This window comes from Somniosus microcephalus, unplaced genomic scaffold (genome assembly GCF_052327205.1).
Source record: "Somniosus microcephalus isolate GS21.2 unplaced genomic scaffold, FLI_Smic_1.0 unresolved_chr2, whole genome shotgun sequence".
Lineage (NCBI taxonomy): Eukaryota > Metazoa > Chordata > Chondrichthyes > Squaliformes > Somniosidae > Somniosus > Somniosus microcephalus.
Genome location: NW_028225180.1, coordinates 63,226,289 through 63,254,285, shown reverse-complemented (window position 1 = coordinate 63,254,285; position 27,997 = coordinate 63,226,289). Strand labels below are relative to the sequence as shown.

Below are 27,997 nucleotides of genomic sequence, written 5' to 3'. Positions count from 1 at the left end.
ACAGTAAAGCTGGACAGATTTTGCAGTTTTTTTTTAAATGGAATTGCCAACAATTCTACAGATAAAGCAAATTTATTACCCAGTTCTCGCAACCTTTGGGGCTCCCGGTAAGTCAATGTATTCTGTTGCCTAATGGGTGTTGTTATCTCAGTGTTAAAGTAACAGATTCCGAGAATGTATCATTGCTTTGTCATTGATCCACCGGGATCAGTCAGTGAATATCAGCGGGAACCCTATCAGTCCGCGGTGGCGCTGAGGCGCTCTTCTGGTCGCTCGATCGTTGCCACCGGAAGCTCAACTTTGCTCCGCTTACTGAGGGAGGGCGAGGCTGATTCCCCGGCCCCTCCAATTGTACAGCGATCATTAAAGAATGTGTTGTTTAGTATCCATGTTAATCATTTCATCTTAACCATTGTTCCCTGTCTACATTAAGTTGATAATTCCTCGTATTGCAGCCAGCTCCACCCATCAGAGGACTGTGAACGATATTTAGAGCAATAATTGCCGCTCATGGAGCTGCTCCACTCCGGTCGGCTTAAAATAACCTTCGCGGCTCCACCAGCCCCCACGCTGTTACTGAGCAACTTCCTCGGGGCGATTATTATAAATATAAAAGGCGCAGAGGTTCGACCTTCATGGAATGTTTGTGTCTCAGCTGAATGTATTATTTGAATTCATATCTTTCCAGTAACTGTTTCTAAATATATTGAATACAGCTGACATCTGATGCCGCTCCCGAGATCCCCTACGCCAATTAAACCGATGAGATTAAATGTAAAATTCCATCGATTGCTCGCTGGGGCCGCTGTAGTAACGCATCAAATTGGCTCGGTGCATCACATGGTCCCAGCCCCATAGCGGGATGGTTTCAGTGCTCCACACAGCAAATTAAATATGTGTTTGGATGTATGTAAGGCAATCCGATTCTTTATTGTCTCTGAATATGAACAAGTTATAGGACCATTATAAGGTTGCCCTGTAAGGGAATTTAAACTGTAAATGTACCGTCTCTGCAAGGTATTGCGGCTTGAGCTGGACCGCAGCGTTAAAGTATGATTTTTTTTCAGTTCGCTTATGAGATGTGGGCGACGGTGGCAAGGCCAGGATTTATTGCCCATTCCTAGTTGCTCTTGAGAAGGTGGTGGTGATTCACCTTCTTGAACCGCTGCAGTCCATGTGGTGAAGGTACTCCCACAGTGCTGTTAGGTAGGGAGTTCCAAGATTTAGTCCCAGTGACGAAGAAGGATTGGCAATATACTTAATGGAGTCTCAATGGATTTCAAACGAAAGATTTCAGCATGAAACGTTAACTTTGTTTCCCTATGCAAAGATGATGCTTATCCTGCTGAGTATTTCCAGCATTTTCTGTTTTTATGCATGAATATAGTGTCAGTGGCAATAGCAATGGAGGTTCAGTCAGAAGAGATGTATCATGAATGGCTGATCACCCGTTTCACATTATCGCCGAAAGTCAAATTTCCCTTCCGATGAGCCATCAGTTTCTGGGTGTCGGTGGTGATGGGGGTCTCTATCCATTACCATTGCCGATAATGAATAATAGTGACCTTCCCAGCACCAACGTCCACCCAACGCCTTTACACAGTCTGACTGAAGTGTGCTGGAATGCCGGCGCATTCTCACTCCGTCGATATTGAGTGTTTAATAATTACTTTCGTTTGAAAAGGTATATTGTCAACACTCGTCTATATAATAACACTGAGTAGGAACACATTAGTTCATCAGCCCACAAAACGCTGTAAGATTTATCCGCGTGTCCCCATTACTTACTCTTGTCCCTCTTTCTTACAGCGAACCTATTGACAATGGTGATTCTCTCCAGAGGAAAATGCGGCCTTTCCAAATGTATCTCGGTCTACATGGCGGCAATGGCAGTAGCAGATCTACTGGTCATGATCATCAATGTAATCGTATATCATATTTTGAGTAAACATTTCCCTTATTCATTCCTGTCCTACACTGCCGTTTGTAAGTTCATGATGTACATGTCTTGTACCAACTTGGATATGTCGGTGTGGTTTACCGTCTCCTTCACATTTGACCGATTTGTAGCTATATGTTGTCAGAAGTTTAAAACAATGTATTGCACAGTGAGAACTGCGGCCTCGGTTATAACAGCAATCTCTGTCCTGAGCTATTTAGAGAACATCCCCTATTGGTTTGCATATGAACACAAACGAATAATTAACAATGTTCCCTGGGGTTTCCGCCCCAGTGTGGCCTTTTTTTCATCGCCTGCAGGTGTAGCCTATTTCCGCTTACAAAATATTTTACTCCCATGGCTTCCTTTTGTTTTGATATTACTGTTTAATTGTTTGACAGTCAGACGTATTTTAATGGCCAGTAGAGCCCGCAGGGGACTCCGGGGTCACAGCAGTGAGAATCAGAGCGATCCAGAGATGGAGAGCCGAAGGAAATCCATCATTTTACTGTTCACTGTATCGGGCACTTTTGTATTGTTGTGGCTGACAACTGCGGTGAGTTTTGTAGTTAACAACCTGGCCGTTCATCACCGAAGCGATTATACATCTCCTGCTTACATCGCCTCTGAAACCGGATATCTTCTCATGTATTTGAGTTCCTGTACAAACACGTGTATTTATGCAGCTACCCAAACTAAATTCAGGGAAGAGCTGAAGAATCTGGTGAAATCTACATGGAGGTTTGTTCCGAATTTGATTTTTAAAATGATAAAACAAACCAAAGCTGCCTGTCCTAACTAGATTTTTATTCCATTTCAGAATGTCTGTCTTTCCGTTAGGAAGAAAATGGTTTGTTGTTGTGAAAAAAAACAGGTATCACAAAATATTTCTTCCACTGTGTGCCGTGTGCTTGATGTCTGCTGCTTTCCCCTGGCGAACATAATCGATTCCCTAAAACAGCGTAAATCCCGCTCAAGATTTCAAATAAAGCTGTTGGACTATAACCTGGTGTTGTGTGACTTCTTACATTTGTCCACCCCAGTCCAACTCCAGCATCTCCACAGCAAGATTCAAAGAGAACAGTCCTGACTGATCTTCAGCGGAGTAGAACATGGGGGTGTCAGCGTTACCTGCCTCACACCACAGGCACTGGAATGCGACGCCCCCAGTTTAATTAACAGGTGGGTGTTTGATATCTGCTGCTTTCCCCGTGAACATAATCAATTCCCGCTAAAACAGCGCCCTTCCCGCTCAAGATTCAAAGAGATTTCATATAAATGCAAGATGTTGTTGTAGTCTAATTGATAAGAGATTGTTTGATGAGATCAGAACTCCATTATCAACAATAACAAGATTCGCAAATGATGCTAGCTAATAAGCCCATAAAAGCAAACCAAGCACTAGTGGTTATTTCTAGAGGAATAGAGTTGCAAAGCAGTTACATTATGTTAAACTTGTATCGAACCTTGGTTTGACCACACTTAGAGAACTGCGCACATTCCTGGTCTCCATTTTATTAACAAGAATATAAAGACAATGGAGAAGGTATAAATAAAGATTTACTGGGATGATACCAGAACTGAGAGTGTATACCCATCAGAAAAGATTGGACAGGCTGGGGCCCTTTTCCCTAGAAAAGAAAAGTCTGAGGGGTGACCTGATAGAGGTCTTTTAGATTATGAAAGGGTTTCATTGGCAGACGTAGGGAGGGTGTTTCCACTTGTGGGGGAGACCAGAACTACGGACTATAAATATAAGATAGTCACTAATAATTCCAATAGGGAATTCAGGAGAAACTTCGTTACCCAGAGAGTGGTGGGAATGAGGAACTCGCTACCACATGGACTAGTTGAGCAGAATAACATAGATGTATTTAAGGGGAAGCTGGAAAGGTACCTATGGGAGAAAGGGATAGGATATGTTGATGGGTTTAGAGGAAGTGGGGTGGAAGGATGCTCGTGTGGAGCATAAACACCAGCATGAACCTGTTGGGCCGAATGGCCTGTTTCTCTGCTGTAAATACTATGTAATACTCTGAAAGAGCAGGCATGACTGAGCTTCAGCAGTGGAGTGCAACACGTGGGCGTCAGCGTTAACTTCCTCACACCGCGGGTACTGGAATGAGACGCTCAGTTTAATTAACAGATAACGTTTTCTTTAATATAGAAACAATGTGTTACAATGGTGGTTATTTGTAATTCTGTAAGCTCGGTGTGAATGTTGCAGGCGCTGGTCTCCCCATCAGACTCCGCCTCCCATTGTCTCCTGGACCAATAGAACGGGGTCCTGTCTCCTGATCAGTGCCTAATGATGGAGACAGTAGGAACTTGAGTCGTCAATGTGACATTAGACATCTTTGATTCTTTGTTCACAGATATTTACTGAAAATCTCAACTGCTCAACACAATGGAATGCTACGACAGGAGAAAAGACTATTCGACCCAACCAGTGCTAGACGGCGTTTACCCTCCACCCTAACAATCAGTTCCAATCACTTTACCTGCCCGGTCTCAACATCCCTTCAACCTATTTTTATTCATCCATCTATCGTTATAGATAAAGGATAAGTAAATTAATTCTCCTCATAAGAAGTTGAATTTTAACTTTAATATAATTATGTAATACAGAATTCTATCGATTACCACGTAGCGGGACTGAGAGCAATGTATGAAGCGAGCTGTAATGAGTATTTGCAATTTTTAAAAGCCGAAGATACTGAGCTCAGAACCGAATACTTTTGACTCGATCATCAAAACCATCAACAGGTGTGGCTGTAATTTGTGCCTTTTAAGTGTGTGTTTAAGTACTATTGCATATACTGCGTGCTGAATAAACCAATGACACCTCACTTTAAAGTTCAAGAACCTTATTGAAAGCCTCACTCTAACAATAGCCTCAGTACTTTAAATATGAATGGGCTTCATTTATTAATTGTGTTTAAGTGTCCCTTTACCCGTCACTTTCTAACGTCCCGCGTCATCCTGAGGTTCTCCAAAAGCCAAACGTCACATGGTTTCATTTCCCCGTGGACCCCAAGCTCTACTAGTCAGCTGGCATCCAACTTCTGTGGGAAGTGGTCGAGAGTTCTGGGCTATTCTGTGGAAAAAGGCACATTCTCGTTTAACAGGATTGAGCTGATCAACACTATTTAAGGGAGGAGTCAGACAGCAGGCCGGGATTTTAATTCTATCAGGCAAGGATACATCTGAACCCAGCTCCAATCGTGAGAAGGCGACGTGAAATCAACCACATCATCTAATGACAACATGTAAAATAGGCATGAACAAGTTAACCATTGGTGTTCAGGAAAGAAAGGGAAAGAAAGAAAGGAGGTGTAGTGGTGGTATTGATTAAGGAGAATATTAAAATACTGGAGAGCGGATGTCCTGGAAGGGTCAGGTCAGAATCTACTTGGTTAGAGTTAAGAAACAATAGAGGTTCCATTACATTACTAGGTGTGATCTATAGGCCACCAACTAGTGGGAAGGATATAGAAGAGCAAATTTGCAGGTAAATTACAGAGTGGTGCAAGAACTATAGATTATTGACAGTGGAGACTTCAATGATCCTAATATAGACTGAGATAGTAATAGTTTAAAGGGCAGAGAGGGGGAAGAATTTCTGAAGTATGTTCTTTCTTGATCAGCACGCTTCTGGCTCAATGAAGGAGTAATTGCTTCATCTGGTTCTGGGGAAAGAGATGGTCAAGTGGAGCAATTGTCATTAGGGGCATATTTAGGGAACAGTGGTCATAGTATCATAAGGTTTAGATTAGATATGGAAAAGGACAGGAAGCAATCTAGAGTGAAAATACTTAATTGGAGGAAGACCAATTTCAGTGGGATGGTGAATGGATCTGGCCCGAGTAAATTGGAATCAAATATTGGCAGGTAAAACTGAAATTGAACAATGGACCTTTAAAGAGGAGATGGTTTGGGTATAGTCGAGGTACATTCCCACGAGGGGGGGAGGTTTAGTAACTACAATTAAAGGTCCATGGATGATGAAAGAGATAGAGAGTAAGATGAAGCAGAAAAAGAGAGCATATGGCAGATGTTAGGTTGAGATGCATCTAATAATCAGGCTGAATATAGAAAGTTCATAGGGAAAGTGAAAAAGGAAATAAGAGGGTCAAAGGGAGAGTGTGATGAATAATGGCAGCTAAAATTAAAGGGAATCAAAAGGTCTTCTATAGGCATATAAATAGTAAACGTGTAGTAAGCGGAGCGGTGGGGCGATTAGAGACCAAAAAGGAAACCTACGCATGGAGGCAGCGGGCATTGCTGAAGTACAAAATGAGTACTTTGCATCTGTCTTTACCAAGGAAGAAAATGCTGTCAAAGTCACAGCGAAAGAGGAGGTAGTTGAGATATTGGATGGGATTTTAAAAATTGATAAAATGGAGGTGCTAGAAAGGCTGGCTGTACTTAAAGTAGATACGGCACTATGTCCAGATGGGATGTATCCTAGAATGCTGAGGGAGGTAATGGTGGAAATTGTAGAGGTACTGGCCATAATCTTCCAATCCTCTTTAGATACAAGGGTGATGCCAGATGAAAGGAGAATTGCAAATGTTACACCCTTGTTCAAAAAAGGCTGTAAGGTAAACCCAGCAACTACAGGCCAGCCAGTTTAACACCAATAGTGGGGACACTTTTAGAAACGATAGTCCGGGACATAAGTAACAGTGACTTGGACAAGTGTGGATTAACTAACGAAAGCCAGCACGGATTTGTCAAAGGCAAATCGTGTTTAACTAACTTGCTAAATTTTTTGATGAGGTAACAGAGGGTTGATGAGGGCAATGCAGTTGATGTGGTGGACGTGGACTTCCAAAAGGCCTTTGATAATAGGATTGCCAGAAAAGTTGAAGCTCATGGAATAAAAGGGACAGTGGCAGCATGGATACGAAATTGGCCAAGTGACAGTACACAGAGAGTAGTGGTGAATGGTTGTTATTCGGACTGGAGGAAAGTATGCATTGGTGTTCCCCAGGGGCCGATACCAGGACCACTGCTTTACTTGATATATATTAATGACTTGGACTTGGGTATACAGGGCACAATTTCAAAATTTGCAGGTGACACAAAGCTTGGAAGTATAGTGAACAGTGAGGAGGAGAGTGATCGACTTCAAGAGGACATAGACAGCCTGAGGGAATCGGTGGAAAGCTGGCTGATGAAATTTAATACAGAAACGTGCGAATGATACATTTACGTAGGAAGAATGAAAAGTGGCAATAAAAACTAAAGGGTACAATTCTAAAGGGGGTGCATGGGCAGAGAGACAAGGGGTTAGATGTGCACAAATCGTTGAAGGTGTCAGGATAGGTTGAGAAAGCAGGATCCTGGGCTTCATAAATAGAGGCATACAGTAGAAATGCACCGAAGTTATGATGAACCTTTACAAAACACTGTTTCATTCTCAACAGCAGCATTGTGTCCAAGTCATGGCACTGCACAATAGGAAGGATGTGAAGGCCTTAGTGATGATGCAGAAAAGATTTTACAAGAATGGTTCCAGGGATGAGGAACTTCAGTTACATGGATAGACTGGAGAAGCTGGGGTTGTTCTCCTTAGAGCAGTGAAATTTGAGAGGAGATTAGATAGAGGTGTTCAAAATCATGAGGTGTATAGTCAGAGTAGACTGAGGGAAACTGCTACCATTGGCGGAAGGCTCGACAACCAGGGGACACAGATTTAAGGTGATCGGCAGAAGAACCAAAGACGAGATTTGGAAAAAATAATTATGCAACGAGTGGTTATGATCTGGAATGCCCTGCCTGAAAGGGTGGTGGAGGCAGATTCAATCGTGACTTTCAAAAGAGAATTGTGAAGGAAAAACTATCAGGGCTACGGGGACAGGGAAGGGGAGTGGGTCTAGTTGAAGTTTTCTTTCAGAGAGCTGGCACGGGCTCAACGGGCCGAATGGCCTCCTTGAATGCGGTAAATTTCTATGATTTTATTATTGTCCTTTGCAATGGAATTGCACATTACAATGGAACAGAACTTTGCAATATAATAGTACTTTGCAATGGAACAGAACTTTGCAATATAATAGTCCTTTGCAATGAAATAGCACCTTGCAATATAATAGTCCTTTGCAATGGAATAGCACATTGCAATATAATTGCGCTTTGCGGGGGACTGTGATTTTAAATGGGCGCCACTTGTGTTGCAGGATGGGGTGCCGCCCCATTGCTTTCTGTCATTGTCTGGAGCCGCTCACAGGCTGTGCTGATGCTCACACATACCCAGGCAGGGAGCCTATGGTGCAGGAAGGAAGGAACGAATGGCGGCTGCAGCTCGCCAGCTCGGCACCTGTGAGTACATTACTTCTGTAAACAAAATGTCTATCTGTCTGTGATTTGAGTGGAGTGGAATAAAATGAATGGAAAGATCCCACAGCAGCTTTTGCTCTGAAAACACTCCACAAACATTCCCCAATAAAACCCAGTCCAAAATAACATCAAATGGATTATTCAGAAAATAATAATTCAATCAATATAATATATATACATTGTTTTTACAAAAGACTTGTCTTGTCTTGGTTGGGTTGGGAATTAAAGAGAGAGTAAAGTCCCACAGCAGGATATGCTCTGAAACAGCTCACAAACATTCCCCGATAAAGTCCAGTCCAGAAAAAACTCAAATGGATTGTTGTATATATGTAGCTTTGAGTTTTACATGTCTTGAAAGAAAGGCAAAGTAAGATCACACAGCAGTGCGGTCTGGAATGAAATCAGTATGATCTAATGGTGTATACTTCCTGTTTTTTTAGACGTGAGATGCAATACCAATGCACATGGCAGGTAACTTGAACACAGGCAAGCCCTGCATACACAACAGAATTTGCTGTTGCTCTCTCTCTCTCTCACACATACACACACAAACACAGGCCACAATGCAAAATTGACACACAACACTGTCAGCAATGAAATAAAGCTGATTTCTCTCATTGATCTTCCGTGTTTGGCAGTTTAAAAGCAAAAAAACACTTTTCAGTATCTTATCGTTTCATTTTGCAGCCTACAGAATTAGGCTCTCTGCTCTGCATCCAAAGCCAAACACTGCGGATGCTGGAAAACTGAAATAAAATCAGAAAATGCTGGAAATACTCAGCACGTCAAGCAGCATCTGTGGAGAGAGAGAAACAGAGTTAATGTTTCAGCTCGATGATCTTTTGTGAGTTTATGGCAAGGTTCTGACGACAGGTCATCAACCTGAAACGTTAACTCTGTTTCTCTCTCCCTCCACAGATGCTGCCTGACCTGCTGAGTATTTCCAGCTTTTTCTGTTTTTATTTCTATTCTGCCTGTTGTCTTAATTTCATGTGTCTCTTTCATTGCCGACCTGCCTTGTCTTGATTTGAGTGGAGTGGAATAAAAAGAATGCAAAGATCCCAGAGCAGCTTTAACTATCAGACAGTCCACAAAGACATGTTTCAGTATCTCACTGACTGATTGTCTGTCTTGAAGTGAAGTGAAGTGAAATAAAGTGCAATAAAGTAATACACAGCAGCATTACATGTGGACCAGGCCAGAATGAAATCAATTGCGGTTAATACAACAACAGCAGATAATAAGACAGCAGACCACATCTCACACAAGCACCAGCTTTTGCTCTCTCCCTCTCTCTATTTCGCTCTCTCTCACACACACACATCCTGGCCAGCCTGTAGAGGAATGACTGCCATGTTGGAAAATTAAAACCAAAACATACTTTGCTGTATCGTACCTTTTCACTTTGTGGCCTACAGAAACAGGCTTTCTATTCTGCATCTTGCCTTTTGATTTCATGTCTCTCTCTCACTGGCTGTCTGTGTGCCTGTCTCTCACTCACACACACTCCCTCCCATCCACCTTGAGATAAAACATACAGTAACATGACACACAGACTCTCACAAAATTTGCAGAAACACAGACACCCACGCACATACAGACACACTCACACAGACCCTGCAATTTACAGACACCCACGCACATACAGACACACTCACACAGACCCTGCAATTTACAGACACACAGACACCCATGCATATGCACACACACTCACAGAGACTCTGCAATTTACAGACACACAGACACCCTCGCACATACAGACACACTCACACAGACTGCAATTTGCAGAAACACAGACACCCATGCACATACAGACACCCTCACAGAGACTCTGCAATTTGCAGACATACAGACACCCACGCACACACTCACACAGACCCTGCAATTTGCAGAAACACAGACACCCACGCACATACAGACTCACTCACACAGACCCTGCAATTTGCAGAAACACAGACACCCATGCATATACAGACTCACTCACACAGACTCTGCAATTTACAGACATACAGACACCCACGCACACAGGCACACTCACACAGACCTTGCAATTTGCAGAAACACAGACACCCACGCACATACAGACACACTCACACAGACTCTGTAATTTGCAGAGACACAAAGACACCCACGCACATACAGACACACTCACAGAGACTCTGCAATTTGCAGACACACAGACATCCTCGCACATACAGACACACTCACACAGACTCTGTAATTTGCAGAAACACACACACACACATATCCATTCTGAATGTGGTGCAGCCTGGGAGTGTCAATATTTGATGATGTCCCTTCCTGGCTGTGCGGCCATGAGGGCAATCCAACAGGAAGAAGTGAAGCCGAGGCCCCAGAAATCCAGGTTGCCGAGAGGAAATGAAAGCCTGGAGCGTGAAAAGAAGTAAATGCAATCAGGAATAAATATTAATATATATATATACTTTTGTTAACTAAATGTATGCCTGTCTGTGGTTTGCCTGGAGTGTACTAAAATGAATGGAAAGATCGCACAGCAGCTTTTGCTCTGAAAACATCCCAATAACATTCCCCAATAAAGCCCAGTGCAGAAAAAAATCAAACGGATTATTCTGAGAATAATTAAAACATTAAAATATATACTTGTTTTTTTACAAAGGTCTTGTCTTGTTTGGGTTGGGCTGAAGGGGAGAGTAAAATCCCACAGCAGGATAGGCCATGAAACACTTCACAAACATTCCCCTTTAAAATCCAGTCCAGAAAAATACCAAATGGCTTGATGTAGATTTGCTTTTTACAAAATTCTTGAAAGAAAGGCAAAGTAAGATCCCACAGCAGCACAGTGTGGAATGGAATCAGTATGATCTAATGGTGTATACTTCCCGTTTTTCAGACATGAGATGCAGTACCAATGCACACAGCAGACAACTTGAACACAGACAAGCCCTGCATACACACCATCTTTTGCTGTCTGTCTCTCTCTCACACACACAGACACACACACACACACACACAGGCCAGCCTGCAAAATTACCAAAAAACAATGTCAGCAATGAAAGAAAGTTGATTTCTATCATTCCTCTGCTATGTTCGGCAATTTAAAAGCAAACAGACCCTTTCCAGTATTTTATCTTTTCATTTTGCGGCCTACAGAAACAGGCTTTCTATTCTGCAATAAAACAAAATGCTGTGGATGTGGGAAATCTGAAATAAAAACAGAAAATGCTGGAAATACTCAGAGGTCAAGCAGCATCTGTGGAGAGAGAGAAACAGAGTTAATGTTTCAGCTCGATGATCTTTCGTGAGTTTATGGCAAGATTCTGACGACAGGTAATCGACCTGAAACGTTAACTATGTTTCTCTCTCCCTCCACAGATGCTGCCTGACCTGCTGAGTATTTCCAGCTTTTTCTGATAGAGAGAGGGAGAGAGCAAAAGCTGGTGCTTGTGTGAGATGTGGTCTGCTGTATTATTATCTGCTGTTGTTGTATTAACCCCTATTGATTTCATTCTGGCCTGGCCCACATGTAATGCTGCTGTGTATTTCTTTATTGCACTTTATTTCACTTCACTTCACTTCAAGACAGACAGTCAGTCAGCCAGTGAGATACTGAAACATGTCCTTGTGGACTGTCTGATAGTTAAAGCTGCTCTGGGATCTTTGCATTCTTTTTATTCCACTCCACTCAAATCAAGACAAGGCAGGTAGGCAATGAAAGAGATGCATGAAATTAAGACAACATGTTGGCCTAGAATTTTGGTTCGTTGCGCCAGCGATTAGCGCCTAATGAGCCCGATATTTGGGGCATTCCCCAATTATAGGGCGGGCACAGTGATGCCAGCGCTTCCTGCCATATTGAGTAGCCTTTTAGCGCCGGCGCTAACTCTTAGTGCCCGCTCGCGGGCGCAGCCAGATCATGAAGTCATTTCATTGTGCAACGCCTTTTTGGCACCCCGAACCGCAAATTTACTGGCGCCCCCCTCCGTTCCGCCTGGCGCTATTAGTAACAGTTGGATGGAACATTACCAGGTCCTTCTCGGACTCGGGGGGCGCTTTTTAAAGGGGACAGCACTAGTATAAATGCGGCAGCCATTTGGCCAGGCCATCCTGCTCGATTCTGGAGAGAGTTGCAGAACTTCAGTTGCAGAGAGTTCTTCTCATTGAGCCAGAGGAGCCTTGGGACCTTCAGCCCTGTCCAGAACAGTTGGATCCAGAGAGACTACTGCGTCTTACTCATCTGACAGAATAATGGGAGCTGCTTTGGAGGGGAGCTTCATCCTGGCTGAACAACTGGCAAGGGCACAGAGATGGGGGGAGAGAAGGCCGGGATTGGCAAGAAGGAGGAGGGCCAATGGACGTTGCCAAATCCGACAATACGCTGCCAGGGTTTTTAGGCAGCAGGTCTCATACCTTACCATGTCGGAGGAGCAGTGTCTGCGAAGGCTCAGATTCGGTAAGGATGTTGTGACTGAGCTGTGCCACCTGCTTGCTGGAGATCTGCAGCCACAGCTGCGGTGCAGGACCTCTCTGTCGGTGGCCGTCAAAGTCACTGCTGCCCTCAACTTTAACGCCAATGGCTCGTTTCAGGCAGCATCTGGGGACATCTCAAATATCTCACAATTTGTGGTGCATTGCTGCATTCGGCAAGTGACAGCTGCCCTCTATAGAAGGAGGCGCAAATTAGTCACCTTCCCTGTGACCTTGGAGAAGCAGGGGGAGCACGCGCAGGGCTTCGCGGCTATTGCAGACTTCCCCATGGTGCAGGGGGCCATTGATTGCACACACGTGGCTTTGCGGGCGCCATTACAGAACCCTGAGGAGTTCCGCAACCACAAGGGGTTCCACTCCCTTAATGTGCAGCTGGTCTGTGATCACCGGCATTTGATCATGGCGGTCAACACATAATTCCCTGGCAGCAGCCATGACATGTTCATCCTGAGGCAGCACGGTGGCATAGTGGTTAGCACTGTTGCCTCACAGCGCCAGGGACCCGGGTTCGAATCCGGCCTCGGGCGACTGTGTGTGGAGTTTGCACATTCTCCCTGTGTTTGCGTGGGTTTCCTCCGGGTGCTCCGGTTTCCTCCCACAGTCCAAAGATGTGCGGGTTAGGTTGATTGGCTATGATAAATTGGCCCTTAGTGCTAGGGGGATTAAATACGTGGGGTTACGGGGATAGGGTGGGATATGTGTCAGTGCAGGCTCGATGGGCCGAAATGGCCTCTATCTGCACTGTGGTGTTCCTGTGATTTCCTGTGACCTCAGTGGCTGACCTTTTTGAGGCCCCGGCTCACCCACAAGGCAGGCTTCTTGGTGACAAGGGCTATCCTCTATGCCCATGGCTCATGACCCCACTCCGGTTGACAGCACCCCGGCAGAAGAGCATTACAACAACAGCCATCAGATGACCAGGAACATTGTGGAGCACACAATTGGTGTGCTGAAGCAGCGTTTTTGTTGTCTAGACCATTCGGGGGGCACCGTATAGGAGTCGCCGGAGCATGTGGCCTGCATCGTCGTTGTCTGCTGCATGCTCCACAACCTGGCCATTCAACGCACCCAGCCAATGTCAGCCGACCCTCAACGTCCAGCAGAGCAGGTGGACGAGGAGGAGGAGGAAGAGGAGCATGCGGAGGAGGAGGATCAGGAGGAGGAGGAGGAGGATGAAGATGGGAGGGCTCCAGAAACTGGAAGGGCCATTCATCAGAGGCTCATAAGGACTTGGTTCTAGGCCACTCGGGTGGAATGCTGGCTGTGAGTCGAGCAGCACCCTTCGGTTCGCAGTAAGCCTATGATGGCCACCATGATTGTAAATAGTCTACAGCTCCATTGTTAATAAAAAAAAATCTTTATTTTCAAACAAGTGCTTCCTTCCAGCATGACAACGTAATGGTAACAGAAATCATGACTAACAAACTAACAGATAACTGTCTTGCAACCCGGCGAGACTAACCAAAACATAACAAACAAACACAGCAGGTGTGGACGGCCTTAAATTCGAAAAAAGACACGTCTTAGCACCTCCCTCTACTGTTGAGCCCTTGATGGAGACCGACTCCTCTTACGAGGTCAGCCCCTTCCCTCCCTGCAGCTCCTCCGTAATTGGACCCCAGTGGCTGCGTCAAGGCTGGGGGACGCCTGCTGAGTGTCTGGAAGTGCTGAAGCCCCTGAGGGACAGCCTGGACGACCTCTGGACTTGGAGGGCCCGCAAGCAGGCTGCTCCAACTGGCCATGTCTGGAAGCAGTCTGCTGTGCAGGTAGTGGCAGCTGCACTGCTCACGTTCCAGCCGTGGCATCAGGACTGCTCACATGCAGAGAGTGGACACCTGCACCTTGGTCGGCCGACACACTGGCACTCTGACGGAGCCGCACCGGATCATCTGCCACAATTGAATGCTCCACAGATTCGTGGCCTGCTCTGGTGCTGCAAGGGTCTGGGGTGATCCTGCCTAATGCTGCTAGGGTGGCAGCAGTGAGTGTTCGCGTGGCCTCAAATTGTGTGAGGACGAGGCCAGCAAGTGACTGCGTGGCAGCAGTGAGGACCTGCGTGGCAGGATCCAGTGCTTTGGAGAAGCCATGGACAGTCCTTTCCGCTGTGTCGGACAAGTCCGGAACAGTCCCTCCCACTGCCTCGGCCAAGCTCTGGACAGACCTTTCCATTGCTGCCCAGAAACCCTGGACAGACCATTCCATTGCTGCCCCGAAGCCCTGGACAGTCCTTTCCATTGCTGCCCCAAAATCCAGCACACTCTTTGCCAGTGTGTCAATCGACTCAGGCATCCTCCCCACTGCAGCCATAAGTTCAGAGTGCCTGAGCTGAGCCTGGGTGCTCATTTTGGCAAGGCTATGCACCTCCACTGCACTCTGTGCAGCAGTCATGATGGCCTGCCTCGCCCTCCGGGGAGATGGCCCCCGAGCGTCCCTACACCCCGCGTTTGCTGCAGGCCGCTGGTTCCTGCAACTGGCTCCTCATCAGAGCACCCCCCCTCTCCCCTCCAGGGAACTACTATCCCCAGTCTCCAGATGAGGTGGCTCCCCTGAGGCTGCCATGGATGGTCCAGCTTCCTCCTGCTCATCGCCTCCGGAGGCACTGGCACTGGCACCTTGAGGGGACGGCGCCCGAGCTGGTGATGCAGCATCTGAAAGCAGGGAGGTTGAAGAGTGGCTTCAGCAAAAGGACAGTTTGGCAGCAAGGGATGCAAGAGTGCGGCAATGCTATGACATGGGTCCACATTGAGAAAGCATGCTGGCGGGGGAAACAACTGGAAGGAGACCGATGTAATAGTTGAGAACCTTACCATCACTGAGGACAATGGGGTCGGCAACTGCAGTGGTGACAGAACCACTCAGACATCCTCCCACAATCTGGTGGACCCTCTCCTGGAGATCCGTGAGAGGCTCCAGTTGCGGACGACCTCCTCTGGTGCGAAGCTGTTCCTTGTAGTTTCTCGCCAGCTTGGCCTGCAGGGGAAATGACGGGAAGTGATGTTAAATGATGCCCTGAGTTATCATCTCATGCCCCCCATGGTGGAACAGCCCTTACATGATGCCCTGAGTTATGATCTCATGCCCCCCATGGTGAAACATCCATTACATGATGCCCTGAGTTATCATCTCATGCCCCCCATGGTGGAACAGCCCCTACATGATGCCCTGAGTCAAATGTGCATGTGTGTGCCCAGAAAGGGCCATGGGTGCTTGCTGACAGATGGCCATTGGGGCATAGCGCTCCCTGTAGCCATAAAGCCAGATGCTAATGGAGGGATGCATAAGTTTACATAAACACCACTCACCCTGACGACCCGAATGAGGTCATTGAATTTCTTCCTGCACTACACAGGGCTCCTGGTCACCATGCTGCTGGAGTTGACCCTCTGAGAAACATCCCTCCAAACTCGTCCGTAGTCCATATGATTAGGCCTCCTGCCATTGTCGGGGTAGAGGACATCTCACCGGCGCTCCACTGCGGCCAGCAATTACTCCAGAGACTCATTGGTGAAGCCCTCTGCTCTCTGCCTCACCCTCGCCACCTGCTCCAAGTTTTTTCCGCCAGAGAAGGGCCTGCGCCGATTCGTAGGCCTACATGGCACAGAGTGTGGATGCTGGAGCTGACTGACCCACCCCTTTAAGAGCTGGCCGTCGCCTGCAAGTCTCGTGGTCATCGGTAATTGAGAGCACCAGCGCTGCAGCCGGACGCCCCGATATTGGGTTGTGCCGGCATGTTATCGCCTTAGGAGCCCCGTGTAACACCTGAACTCGCGCCTCAATCACCTTTGGGGCGCTGCAACCCAATATCGCACGAGGTGTCGATAAGTTGCGTCTGGCTATAAAATTTGTGCTCCGCCAATTCTAACGCCCCAATCGGGGCAATACCCAATTTCTAGGCCGTTATGTTCATAAATAAATAGACATTTTCATTATGAACAGCTAGCTTGAGCTAGTCATTTATTCAGCCATGTGGACTACTGTACAGGCATCCATCTTGACTACTGCCTTGTCCGTAGCACCCGACTAAACATACAGCTCCACCTAGTGTACCATTCTAGAATGACATGTTACTGATCATTACATCCCCCTTCCTTAGAGGTTAAACAAAATCAATATCAATCAATCATAACGACATGAACATCTTTACAACAGTCAACACATTTTCAAAGCTTTACTATATGAACTCTAAGCTTTTCATTCTTTTATTATTGTTTTCTTTTTAATCAAAGATAACGTCTATCAGGCTTTTTTACTTCACGTGTGGATCTTCTCAGCACAGGTAAGTCTGATATGTTTTCATGAGAGCCTGTATGTGTGTTTGTGTTAGATTTTTCTGGTGGTGAGTGACAAGATTCAGTTGTGGCATCGCCATCGATTTGCTCTTGGACAGTTTCTTGTGTTTTCAGGAGGGAACGGCAGTTCCTCCTGAGAATCTGTCCTGCCTCAGTTCTAACAGTGTATGACCTTGGTCCTACTTCCTCAAGAACTGTAGCTTTCCTGTTCCATGCATATGGATCCTCAATGCTGACAACATCATCCCTTGTCAATGGTTTCAGTGTTTTGGACGACTTGTCATAGTGTGATTTCTGTTTCAGCTTTAACAGTTGAAGTCTCTGTCTCAGTTCCTTACTCTGCTTTTCTTTTGCACAGCAGGGTAGCGTGGTGTGCAACTTGCGACCCATTAGGAGCTCAGCAGGTGAAGAACCATAGCCTAAAGGGGAGGCTCGGTAGCTCAGCAGGGTGAGATAAGGATCAGACTTGCTTTCAGTTGTTTTCTTCAGTAGCTGTTTGAGAACATGAACACCTTTCTCTGCCTTACCATTCGACTGAGCATACAGAGGACTGGATGTGATGTGTTGAAAGTCATAATGTGCTGCAAACTGTTGCCACTCCTTGCAGTTGAAGCATGGACCAATGTCGCTAATGGCAATCCTGGGAATTCCATGTCTGGCGAAGATGGATTTAACATGCATTATGACACTGCTTGCTGATGTGCTTGAGAGCAGCGCCATCTCAGGATAGTTAGAATAGTAGTCAATCACTATTAGATAGTCTTTACCATTCAAGTGAAAGAGGTCCATACCAACCTTTTGCCATGGTGCTGTTGGTAAGTCAGCTACTATCATTGGTTCCTTTGCTTGTTTGTTTTGGTGTTTCTGACATGTCTCACATATGCCTATCATGTTCTCAATGTCCTTATTTATGCCAGGCCAATAAACAGTGTCTCTTGCTCTCCTTTTGCATTTTTCAATTCCGAGGTGTCCCTCATGAATCCTTTTGAGCATGTCTTGACTTAGAGCCTGTGGAATGACTATTCTGTTCTGTTTTAGTAATAGTCCACTTGCGACACTCCACTCTGACCTTATGAGATAGTACTTTGGACAGGAACCTTTTGGCCAACCATGATGACTGTTCTCTATTACTGTTTGTAACACTGTGGCCTAGAAATTCGGTTGGTAGCGCCGGCGCTGAGTGCCTAAAGAGACCTAGAATTGGGGCGAAGCCCTATGTTGGGGCGAACGCTATGAAGATAGTGCCAACTCAGATATGGACTATACATTTTGCACCTGCGCTAATTGTTTGTGCGTGCCCGTGAGCGCAAGCAGCTCATGACGTCATTTCAGTGTGCAACGCCTTTTCGGAGTGCCTGAGCGCATATTGTGTGGCGCCCGGAGCCTTAGCACCCAGCGCTATTAGTGACAGTTCGAGGGAGGGCGAACAGGCCCTTCTCGGAGTAGGGCGGCGCTATTTAAAGGGGACAGCTCTAGTGCAGAATCTTCTGCCACTTAGCCTGCTCATTGCGATCGCTGCTAGAGAGAGTTGGCGAGCTAATGTGGAGCGGAGTTCTGGGAATTTAGCTTTACAGTATTTGGGACCTTCAACACTGTCCGAAGCACTTGCAGAACTACACCTAAAAGCCTTTTAGAGTCATAGGGCTAGATTTTCAGTTGCTTGCGCCAGCAGTTAGCGCCTTAAGAGAAGTGATTTCCGGGCGCTATGCTTGTAGCGCCCGGGCGCAGCGCAGTTTGCGCCCCGCCCCAAATTAAGTTGCCCGTTAGCGCCGGCGCAAAGTTTAGCGCCCGCCCGGATGCGCGTGCAGAAAATGACGTCACATCCTCGTGCAACGCCCTTTGGTCGCCCCGATTGCAAACTTCAGTCGGACCGCCCCATTGTGCGGCGGGCGGCCGGAGCGTTTGGAAAAAGGAACGCAACACAACCAGCGCGGGCCCCGGGGGGCGCTAATTAAAGGGAACGTCCTCTCCAGTATAAAGGCCATCCTTTTTTCAGAAAACAGTCTTGTGCAACGCATTTCTGGAGACACAACAAGGAGGATAGCTAACTGGTTTCAAGCAGCAAGAGCCAGGTATTTTTGGACTCAGGCAACAGCGCTGCAAGTGGCCATTTGGAAATTAGAGTGTTTGCCAGGATTTGATGGGGGTTGCATGGGGTGCCAACGCGGAGCTGCAGCTCCATGTCCGTAGGGCTCGCAGACGCATTGTGAGAGGGGCAGCCCTGGCTAGAGGCAGAGGGGGCTACAGGCGTCGGCCACGTAGGCCTTACCCAGTCAGGCTATACCGCCAGCAGCGCTCCTACCTAAACATGAGTGCCGCGCGATGAGTTAAAAGGCTCCGATTCCGAAAGGGGGTGATTGCAGAGATCTGCCACCTGCTTCGCCGAGATCTGCGGCCAAAGCTCAGGTGCAGGACGTCTCTGTCGGTGGAAGTGAAGGTGACAGTGGCATTGAACTTCTATGCCACCGGCTCCTTCCAATACGCTGCTGGGGACATAGCAAACATCTCCCAGTACGGCACGCATCGCTGCATCCGCCAGGTGACCGAAGCACTGTTCAGAAGGAGAAGCCAATTCATCTCCTTCCCCATGGCCCTGGAGAGCCAGCATCAGCGCGCATTGGGATTTTCCAGACTCGGGGAATTCCCCTTGGTGCAGGGCGCCATTGACTGTACGCATGTGGCTTTGCGGGCCCCTCTGGAGCATGGCGAGCAGTATCGCAACAGGAAGGGCTACCATTCTCTGAATGTGCAGCTGGTCTGTGACCACAAGCAGCGCATCATGGCAGTCAATGCCAGCTTCCCAGGCAGCAGCCACGATGCCTTTATCCTGCGGCAGAGTACTGTGCATGACATGTTCCAGGCACAGCCTCCCCCAAGAGGATGGCTACTCGGGGACAAAGGCTATCCTTTGTGCACCTGGCTCATGACCCCGCTCCGCGCGCCCAGGACCGCTGCTGAAGAGGCCTACAACGAGAGCCATCAAACCACCCGCAACATCATCGAGCTAACTATTGGGGTCCTCAAGCAGCGGTACCGCTGCCTTGATCGCTCCGGAGGAGCTCTCCAGTATTCGCCGGACCGGGTCTCCCAATTTGTGGTGGTTTGCTGCATGCTACACAACCTGGCTATCCGCAGGACTCAGGCACTGCCACCTGACGTTGGACCAGCACCTCAGGAGGAGGAGCAGGAGGAGCATGAGGAGGAGGAGGAGGAGGAGGAGGAGGAGCAGGAGTACGTTCCCAGGAGGGAGCGACCAGGGCCAAGGGCCGCACGACGCCACCTTATTACACGGTACTTCTAAGCCCCCTGTCAGGGAATGGCCAGGGGCCATGAGGGAAGATGAATGCAGCCGCTCCGCAAGCCCTCAGCCGGCGAAGCCAACAAACACTAAGAAGAACAACCATGGAGACTGCATGAATAAAGATAATTATTTATTACACAAAAATGAAAAGCCCTTCCCACATGAATCCCCAAAAACAATAAACGGGCCCCACAAAAAGCCCAACAAACGACTCACTCCCACAAACTGGGGAGGAGCCACTCCACCTTTATTGAAACCGGGCCTCAACGTCGGCCTAACGCAAAAAAAAAGCCCTCCAAAAGCACAACCATGGGCAAAATAAAGATGGCCATCGCCATATTAAAGGAAAGCTGGCCACACCCTCTACTGAGTGGCCCGCGAGGGCGAGACCTTGGCCAGCATTTTGCCTCCCCTGCCCTGCCTGCTGCTCCTTCGCAAGCTCTGCCCAGTGGCTGCTGCGAGGCTGGGGGAAGGCGCCTGAGGCTCAGATGCCCTTCCGCCAGATGCCGCTGGGGGGCGGCCTACACGGCGTTTGGGCCTCGAGGGGCCGTCTCCTGAGTGGCGCACCTGAGCCTGGCCACCATCAGCTGCAGCCGCTTGCCCTTGACGCCCCAGAGAGGGAATGGCGGCGACGGATGGCGCAATGTGGGCCAGCTGGCGTCTGGGATGCGCTGGCTGGTGCTGTGGCGCGGTGGCACTTGGCCGGGCCCGCACTGCAGGATCCGCAGCAATCAGCCGACGGCCGGCTTGCTGGGATGGTCCAGCGCGGCGCCTGCCCTGGCGATGCCTGCCTGAGACAGCGCGTGTGGCAGCAGTGAGTGGCCCTGTGGTCCTGGTGTGTGCGCGCATCACATCCGCCAGGATCTTGACGGCATCAGTTAGCATGCGGCCAGTCGCGGCAGTTGCTGCCCCGAACTCGCGCACACTGGTCGCCAGCGACTCGATGGCCTCAGGCATGCGCCCCACCACGCTCATGAGCTCCGTGTGGCGCCGGTCCGAGTCGTCGGCCATCTGATCGAGCTTCCGCACCTCCTCCGACGTGAAGGTGTCCGGACTGGAGTCGCGACTCTCCCGCTGGGGAGGAGGGGGCCGAACTAGGGGACCCTTGCCGCGTTGGTGACGGCGAGTGTGCCGAGCAGCAGCACTCCCCTCTGATCCTTCCCCCCTTTGGGGGGAAGGCCGCGGGCCACGCGCACGGCTGCTGGGTGGCTGGACGCCACTGGTCCCAGAAGCTGCATTGCCCTGCGACAGTTCCTCCAGGCACTCGTCCAGTGAGGAGGTGTCAAGCATTTCCTCCTCTCCTGCGGGACGTGACTGTTCCCCCGAAGGTCCGGCTTGCTCCTCCTCCTCCTCCTGGTTGGAGGTGCTGTCACTGGCAGCCTCAGGGTCCTGGTCGTCACCAGCTGAAAGCAGGAATGCACAAGAGTAGCTTCAGAGTGAGGAGACGGCGTCAGCGAGGGAGTTAGGACTGGTGGGATTCAGCGCATTGGTGGGACAGTGGCAAAGGAGGTAGCTCGGATGGGCCAGTGCGACGCGAGAGGGCCAAAAGGCGAGGTCCTTACCATTGCCGGGCAGTGGAGGGTCGGATACACCGCACGCTGTGGGGACAATCACACGGGCTCCCATGAGCACACACACGCGCTCCTCCAGCCGAGTGAGCTTCTGCAGCTTGGCGCGGCCACCCCTGGCACGGGCCTGGCGATTAAACGCTACTTTAGCCTGCAAGAGAAAGGACGGGCTGTAAGTGCGCAGTGAAGCCCTGATGTAGTGTGCACTGCCTCCCATGGTGGAATAGCTTGGACAGAGTGAAGCCCTGATGTAGTGTGCACTGCCTCCCATGGGGGAATAGCTTGGACAGAGTGAAGCCCTGATGTAGTGTGCACTGCCTCCCATGGTGGAATAGCTTGGACAGAGTGAAGCCCTGATGTAGTGTGCACTGCCTCCCATGGTGGAATAGCTTGGACAGAGTGAAGCCCTGATGTACTGTCCACTGCCTCCCATGGTGGAATAGCTTGGCCAAAGTGTAGAGTGCCGAATGGCCATTTGATGCTCATGACTGTCCCAATGCTGCTGGCTGAGGGCTGGCCAAAAGGACTTTCAGGTCCCTTTGCCCATCATGTCAGGTGTACATGCAAGAATGAGGAGGAGACTGGAAAGGCTACTCACCCTCACAATCCTGGTCAGATCGTTGTATTTCTTACGGCATTGTTTGTGGGTCCTGGGGGCCTCGCCGGTGAACGTCACCCTCTGGGCGATCTGCTTCCAGGCTTTGGTGTAGTCGTGGTGGGTTGGATTCCTCCCACTCTCTGGAAACAAGATCTTGCGCCTCACCTCCAGAGCTGTGATCATTATGTCCAGATCACCCTCTGAGAAGCGCAGGGCACGCTGACGGGCCTTCTCTGGCGTTGCCATGACTCCCTGGGGCTGAGCAGTAGTGTTGAGGCCTCTTTGCAAGGCTGCAGTGTGCAGGGCGTGGCAGCAGACCAATTCGTCCCTTCCCCCTTTAAGAGCTGGTCGGCACCACGGGGTCTGCTGTCAGTGCAAAAATGACCGCACCCGTGCTGCGCCCCGCCTGGGCGCTATCCCTCTGGACCGCCGGCTTAGCGCCTAAAGAGAGTAGTGGAACGCCTCTTTTAGCGCTCCACCAACCTCTTAGGGCGAAGCCACTGAATTCCCGGCAACGGGGCGCTACTTTGGGGCGGGCGCTAACTTCGGGCGGGCGCTAAAGCTAGCGCCCCAAAATTGCCTATACTGAAAATCTAGCCCATAGAGTCATAGAGTTATACAGCACAGAAAGAGTCCCTTCGGCCCATTGCGTCTGCGCCGTCCATCAATCCCTGTCCAGTCTAATCCCATTTTCCAGCATTTGGTCCATAGCCTTGTATGCAATGGCATTTCAAGTGCTCATCCAAATGCTTCTTGAATGTTGTGAGGGTTCCTGCCTCTACCACCCTTTCAGGCAGTGAGTTCCAGATTCCAAACACCCTCTGGGTGAAAAAGTTCCTCCTCAAATCCCCTCTAAATCTCCTGCCCCTTACCCTGAATCTATGCCCCCTTGTTATTGACCCCCCTACTAAGGGGAAAAGTTCCTCTTTATCTACCCTATCTATGCCCCTCATCATTTTGTACACCTCAATCAGGTCCCCCCTCAGTCTTCTTTGCTCCAAGGAAAACAACCCCAGCCTGTTTAGTCTTTCTTCATAGCTGAGGCGCTCCATCCCAGGTGACATCCTGGTGAATCTTCTCTGCACCCTCTCCAAAGCAATCACATCCTTCCTATAGTGAGGCGACCAGAACTGCACACAGTACTCCTGCTGTGGCCTCACCAACGTTTTGTACAGCTCCATCATAACCTCCCTGCTCTTATATTCTATGCCTCGGCTAATGAAGGCAAGTATCCCATATGCCTTTTTAACCACCTTATCTACCTGTTCCGCTGCCTTCAGGGATCTATGTACATGTACACCAAGGTCCCTCTGACCCTCTGTACTTCCTAGGGTCCTACCACTCATTGTGTATTCCCTTGCCTTATTTGTCCATCCAAAATGCATCACCTCGCACTTTTCAGGGTTAAATTCCATTTGACACTTTTCTGCCCATCTGACCAACCTGTTTATATCGTCCTGTAGCCTGAGGCTTTCCTCCGCCGCAATTTACCACCCCACCAATTTTCGTGTCATCTGCGAACTTACTGATCATACCTTTTACATTCTCATCCAAATCATTTATGTAGATCACAAACAACAAGGGACCCAGCACCGATCCCTGAGGTACCCCACTGGACACAGGCTTCCAGTCACAAAAGCAACCTTCGACCATCACCCTCTGCCTCCTGCCACTCAGCCAGTTTAGGATCCAACGCACCAAGGCACCCTGGATCCAATGGGCTCTTACCTTCTTGAGCAGTCTCCTATGCGGGACTTTGTCAAAAGCTTTACTGAAGTCCATGAGACCTCATCCACAGCATTTCCCTCATCCACCACCCCAGTCACCCCCTCGAAAAATTCAATCAGATTTGTCAGACATGATTTACCCTTGACAAAGCCATGCTGACTATCCCCGATTAATCCTTGCCTCTCCAAGTGGAGACTAATTTTGTCCCTCAGAATTTTTTCCAATAATTTCCCTACCACTGATATTAGGCTCACTGGCCTGTAATTCCCTGGTTTATCCCTGCTACCCTTATTGTATAATGGTTCTACGTTAGCTGTTCTCCAGTCCTCTGGTACTTAACCTGTGGCCAGAGAGGTCCTGAAAATTTGTGTCAGAGCCCCTGCAATCTCCTCCTTTGCCTCCCACAGCAGCCTGTGATACATCTCGTCCGGGCCTGGGGATTTATCCACTTTTTGGCCTGCTAAAACCGCCAGCACCTCCTCCCTCTCGATGCTAATGTGTTCAAGTATGTCACAGTCCCCTTGCCCGATTTCTATGTCTACATCGTCTTTCTCCATAGTGAACACAGATGCAAAGATTCCATTTAAAACCCCGACTACATCATCTGGCTCCACACACAGATTGCCACTTTGGTCCCTAATGGGCCCTACCCTTTCCCTGGTTATCCTCTTGCCCTTAATGTACTTGTAAAACATCTTAGGATTTTCCTTTATTTTGCTCGCCAGTGATATTTCATGGCCCCTCCTCGCCCTCCTAATTTCTTTTTTAAGTATGCCCCTGCACTTTTTATACTCCTCTAGGGCTTTTTCCATCTTTAGTCTTTTGTAACTGCCAAAAGCCCCCCTTTTTTTCCAATGCATTTCTTTATATCCCTTGTCATCCAAGGTTCCCTTTGCTTGTTGGTCCCACCCTTGACCTTTACAGGAACATGTTGGCGTTGTACTCTCTCTATTTCCCTTCTGAAAGTCTCCCACTGTTTTGATGTGGATTTTCCTATAAGTTGCTGCTCCCAGTCCACTTTGGCCAGATCCTGCCTTATCGTATTAAAATCGGCCTTCCCCCACTTTAGAACCCTTATTTCCGGGCCGTCTTTGTCTTTTTCCATGACCACCTTAAATCTCACTGAATTATGGTCACAGTCGCCAAAATGCTCTCCAACTGACACTTCCACCACTTGCACGGCTACATTCCCCAGAATTAGGTCCAGTACCGCCCCCTCTCTTGTAGGACTTTCTACATGTTGGCTCAAAAGCTCTCCTGGATCCACTTTAAGAATTCTGCACCCTCTAAGCCTTTCACACTCTGACTATCCCAATTTATATTGGGGAAGTTGAAATCCCCCACTATTATTACCCTATTATTTTCGCACTTCTCTGAGATTTGCCTACATATCTGTTCCTCTATCTCCCCCTGACTGTTTGGGGGCCTATAGTACACTCCCAGCAACGTGCTTGCCCCCTTTTTGTTTTTAAGTTCTACCCATATGGCCTCATTAGAGGAACCCGCTAATATATCATCCCTCCTTCCAGCAGTAATTGACTCCTTAATTAATATTGCAACACCCCCTCCCCTTTTACACTCCCCTCTGTCTCGCCTGAAGATTCTATACCCCGGAATATTGAGCTGCCAGTCCTGACCCTCCCTCAACCATGTCTCCGTGATAGCATCAATATCGTACTCCCATGTGTTCAACAACAACTTCAGTTCATCCACCTTATTTGCAAGACTCCTTGCATTAAAATAAATGCCTTCCAGCCCTGCCATATTCCCTTTTGCCTTCACATATTTGCACTGCCTTCCCAGCTGACTTGTATTTTCCTCCGTATTTGGCTGTAAATCACCACCAACTATAGCTCCACTCTGTACCCCATCCCCCTGCCAAGTTAGTTTTGACCAACTGGCATCAGAATGGGAGCTTGTTTGGAGGGCGACGGCCTCATCGCCCAACACTGTGAAGGGGCAGAGAGACGGCGGGATAGAGGGCCGGGATTGGCCAGAATGAGGTGGGGCAATGGAGGTCAGCCAATCCGACGGGATGCTGCGAGGGTCTTTAGGCAGCATGTGACAAGCCTTGACATGTCGGAGGAGCAGTGTTTGCGAAGTCTCCAAATCTGGAGGGACATTATTACTGATCTGTGCCACCTGCCTAGTCAGGGTCTGCAGCCGTGTGAACGCTGCAGAACCTCTCTGTCCATGATGGCTAAACTGACTGATGGCCTCCATTTTTATGCCACTGCCTTGGACTAGCCCCGCACAGACCTTTCCAGGGATTGTCTGAAGCCCAGAACAGTCCTTTCCATTGCCGACTCAAAGCCATGGACAGTCCTCTCCATTGTTGGGCCGAAGCCCTGGATAGACCTGTCCATTGTTTCCCCGAACACCTGGAGAGTCCTCTCCATTGTTGCCCCAAAGCCCTGCAGAGTCCTCTCCATTGTTGCCCCGACGTCCAACATACTCCTAGCCAATGAATCTATTGACTCAGGCATCTTCTCCACTGCAGCCATCAGCTCCGTGTGTCTGACCCAGGCCTGTTTGCTCATCTCAACCAGGCGACGGACCTCATCTGCACTCTGTGCAGCAATCATGATGACCTGCCTTGCCCTGCAGGGAGACGGTGGCCGAACTTGCCTATCCCCCGTGCGTTGCTGCATGCCACTTGGTCCGCCACTGGTTCATTCTCAGAGCCACCCCCCCTCCCCTCCAGGGGACTACTATCCCCAGTCTGCAGATGTCTCAGCTCCCCGGATTCTGCAACGGCTGGTCCAGATTCCTCCTGGTCCTCGCCTCCGGTGGCACTGGCAGCTTCAGCGTGTTGAGACCGAGTTGGTGCTGCTTCATCTGAAAGTGGGAGGTGGAAGAGTGGCTTTAGCAAAAGGACAGCTTTGCTGAAAGGCATGCCAGATTGCGGCAAGGCTCTGACATGGCTGCACCCTGAGGATGCATGCTGGTGGGGGGACCAAGTGGAAGGCAACAGGTGAAAAAGGTGAGAGTCTTACCCTCGCTGTCGGTAATGGGGTCGGCAGATGCAGTGGTCACAGGACCAGACAGACGTCCTCCAAGTATCTAGTACACTCTCTCCTCCAGATCCGTGAGAGTGACCACTTGTGCAGGTCCACCACCGGTTCGACGCTGCTCCTTTTGAATCATCGCCAGCTTGGACTGCAGGGGAAAGAAGGGGAGGTTCTGTCACACGATGCCTTGAGACCTCATCGCATGCCCCCCATGATGCAAGAGCCCTTATATGAGGCCTTGAGACCTCATCGCATGCCCCCCATGGTGCAAGAGCCCTTACATGAGGCCTTGAGACCTCATCACATGCCCCCCATGGTGCAAGAGCCCTTACATGAGGCCTTGAGACCTCATCGCATGCCCCCCATGGTGCAAGAGTCCTTACATGAGGCATTGAGACCTCATTGCATGCCCCCCATGGTGCAAGAGCCCTTACATAAGGCCTTGAGACATCTGTCCATGTGTGTGCCCAGAAAGGGCCATGGGTGCATACTGACAGATGGCCATTGGCGCATCATTGCAGCAGGGTGCCCGAAGTCAGCTGCAGATGGAGGGAAGCACAAGTTTGGTAAACCATCACTCAACCTAACGATCCGTGTGAGGTCATTGAATTTCTTCCTGCACTGAACAGGGGTCCTGGTCGCCATGCTGCTGGAGTTGACCCTAACAGCAACCTCCCTCCAAGATCATCAATAAGCCTTCTGATTCGGCCTCTTGCCATTATCCGGATACAGGACCTCTCGACGGTGTTCAACT

At 48.9% G+C, this 27,997-nt stretch overlaps 1 protein-coding gene and 1 pseudogene across 2 annotated transcripts in view; one reads left to right on the top strand and one right to left on the bottom strand.

The window, feature by feature from the left end:
• The window catches only part of LOC147092727 (NACHT, LRR and PYD domains-containing protein 3-like), a 1,209,123-nt pseudogene that overhangs the window by 1,038,455 nt on the left and 142,671 nt on the right, over positions 1 to 27,997 (bottom strand). The window lies entirely within an intron of this gene.
• On the top strand, positions 10 to 4,797 carry LOC147092729 (putative G protein-coupled receptor 139). The gene is made up of 3 exons (XM_085976001.1): positions 10 to 107; positions 1,810 to 3,121; positions 4,315 to 4,797. The coding sequence occupies exons 1-2, from the start codon at positions 38 to 40 to the stop codon at positions 2,739 to 2,741; spliced, it is 1,002 nt and encodes a 333-aa protein (XP_085832127.1). The 5' UTR covers positions 10 to 37; the 3' UTR covers positions 2,742 to 3,121; positions 4,315 to 4,797.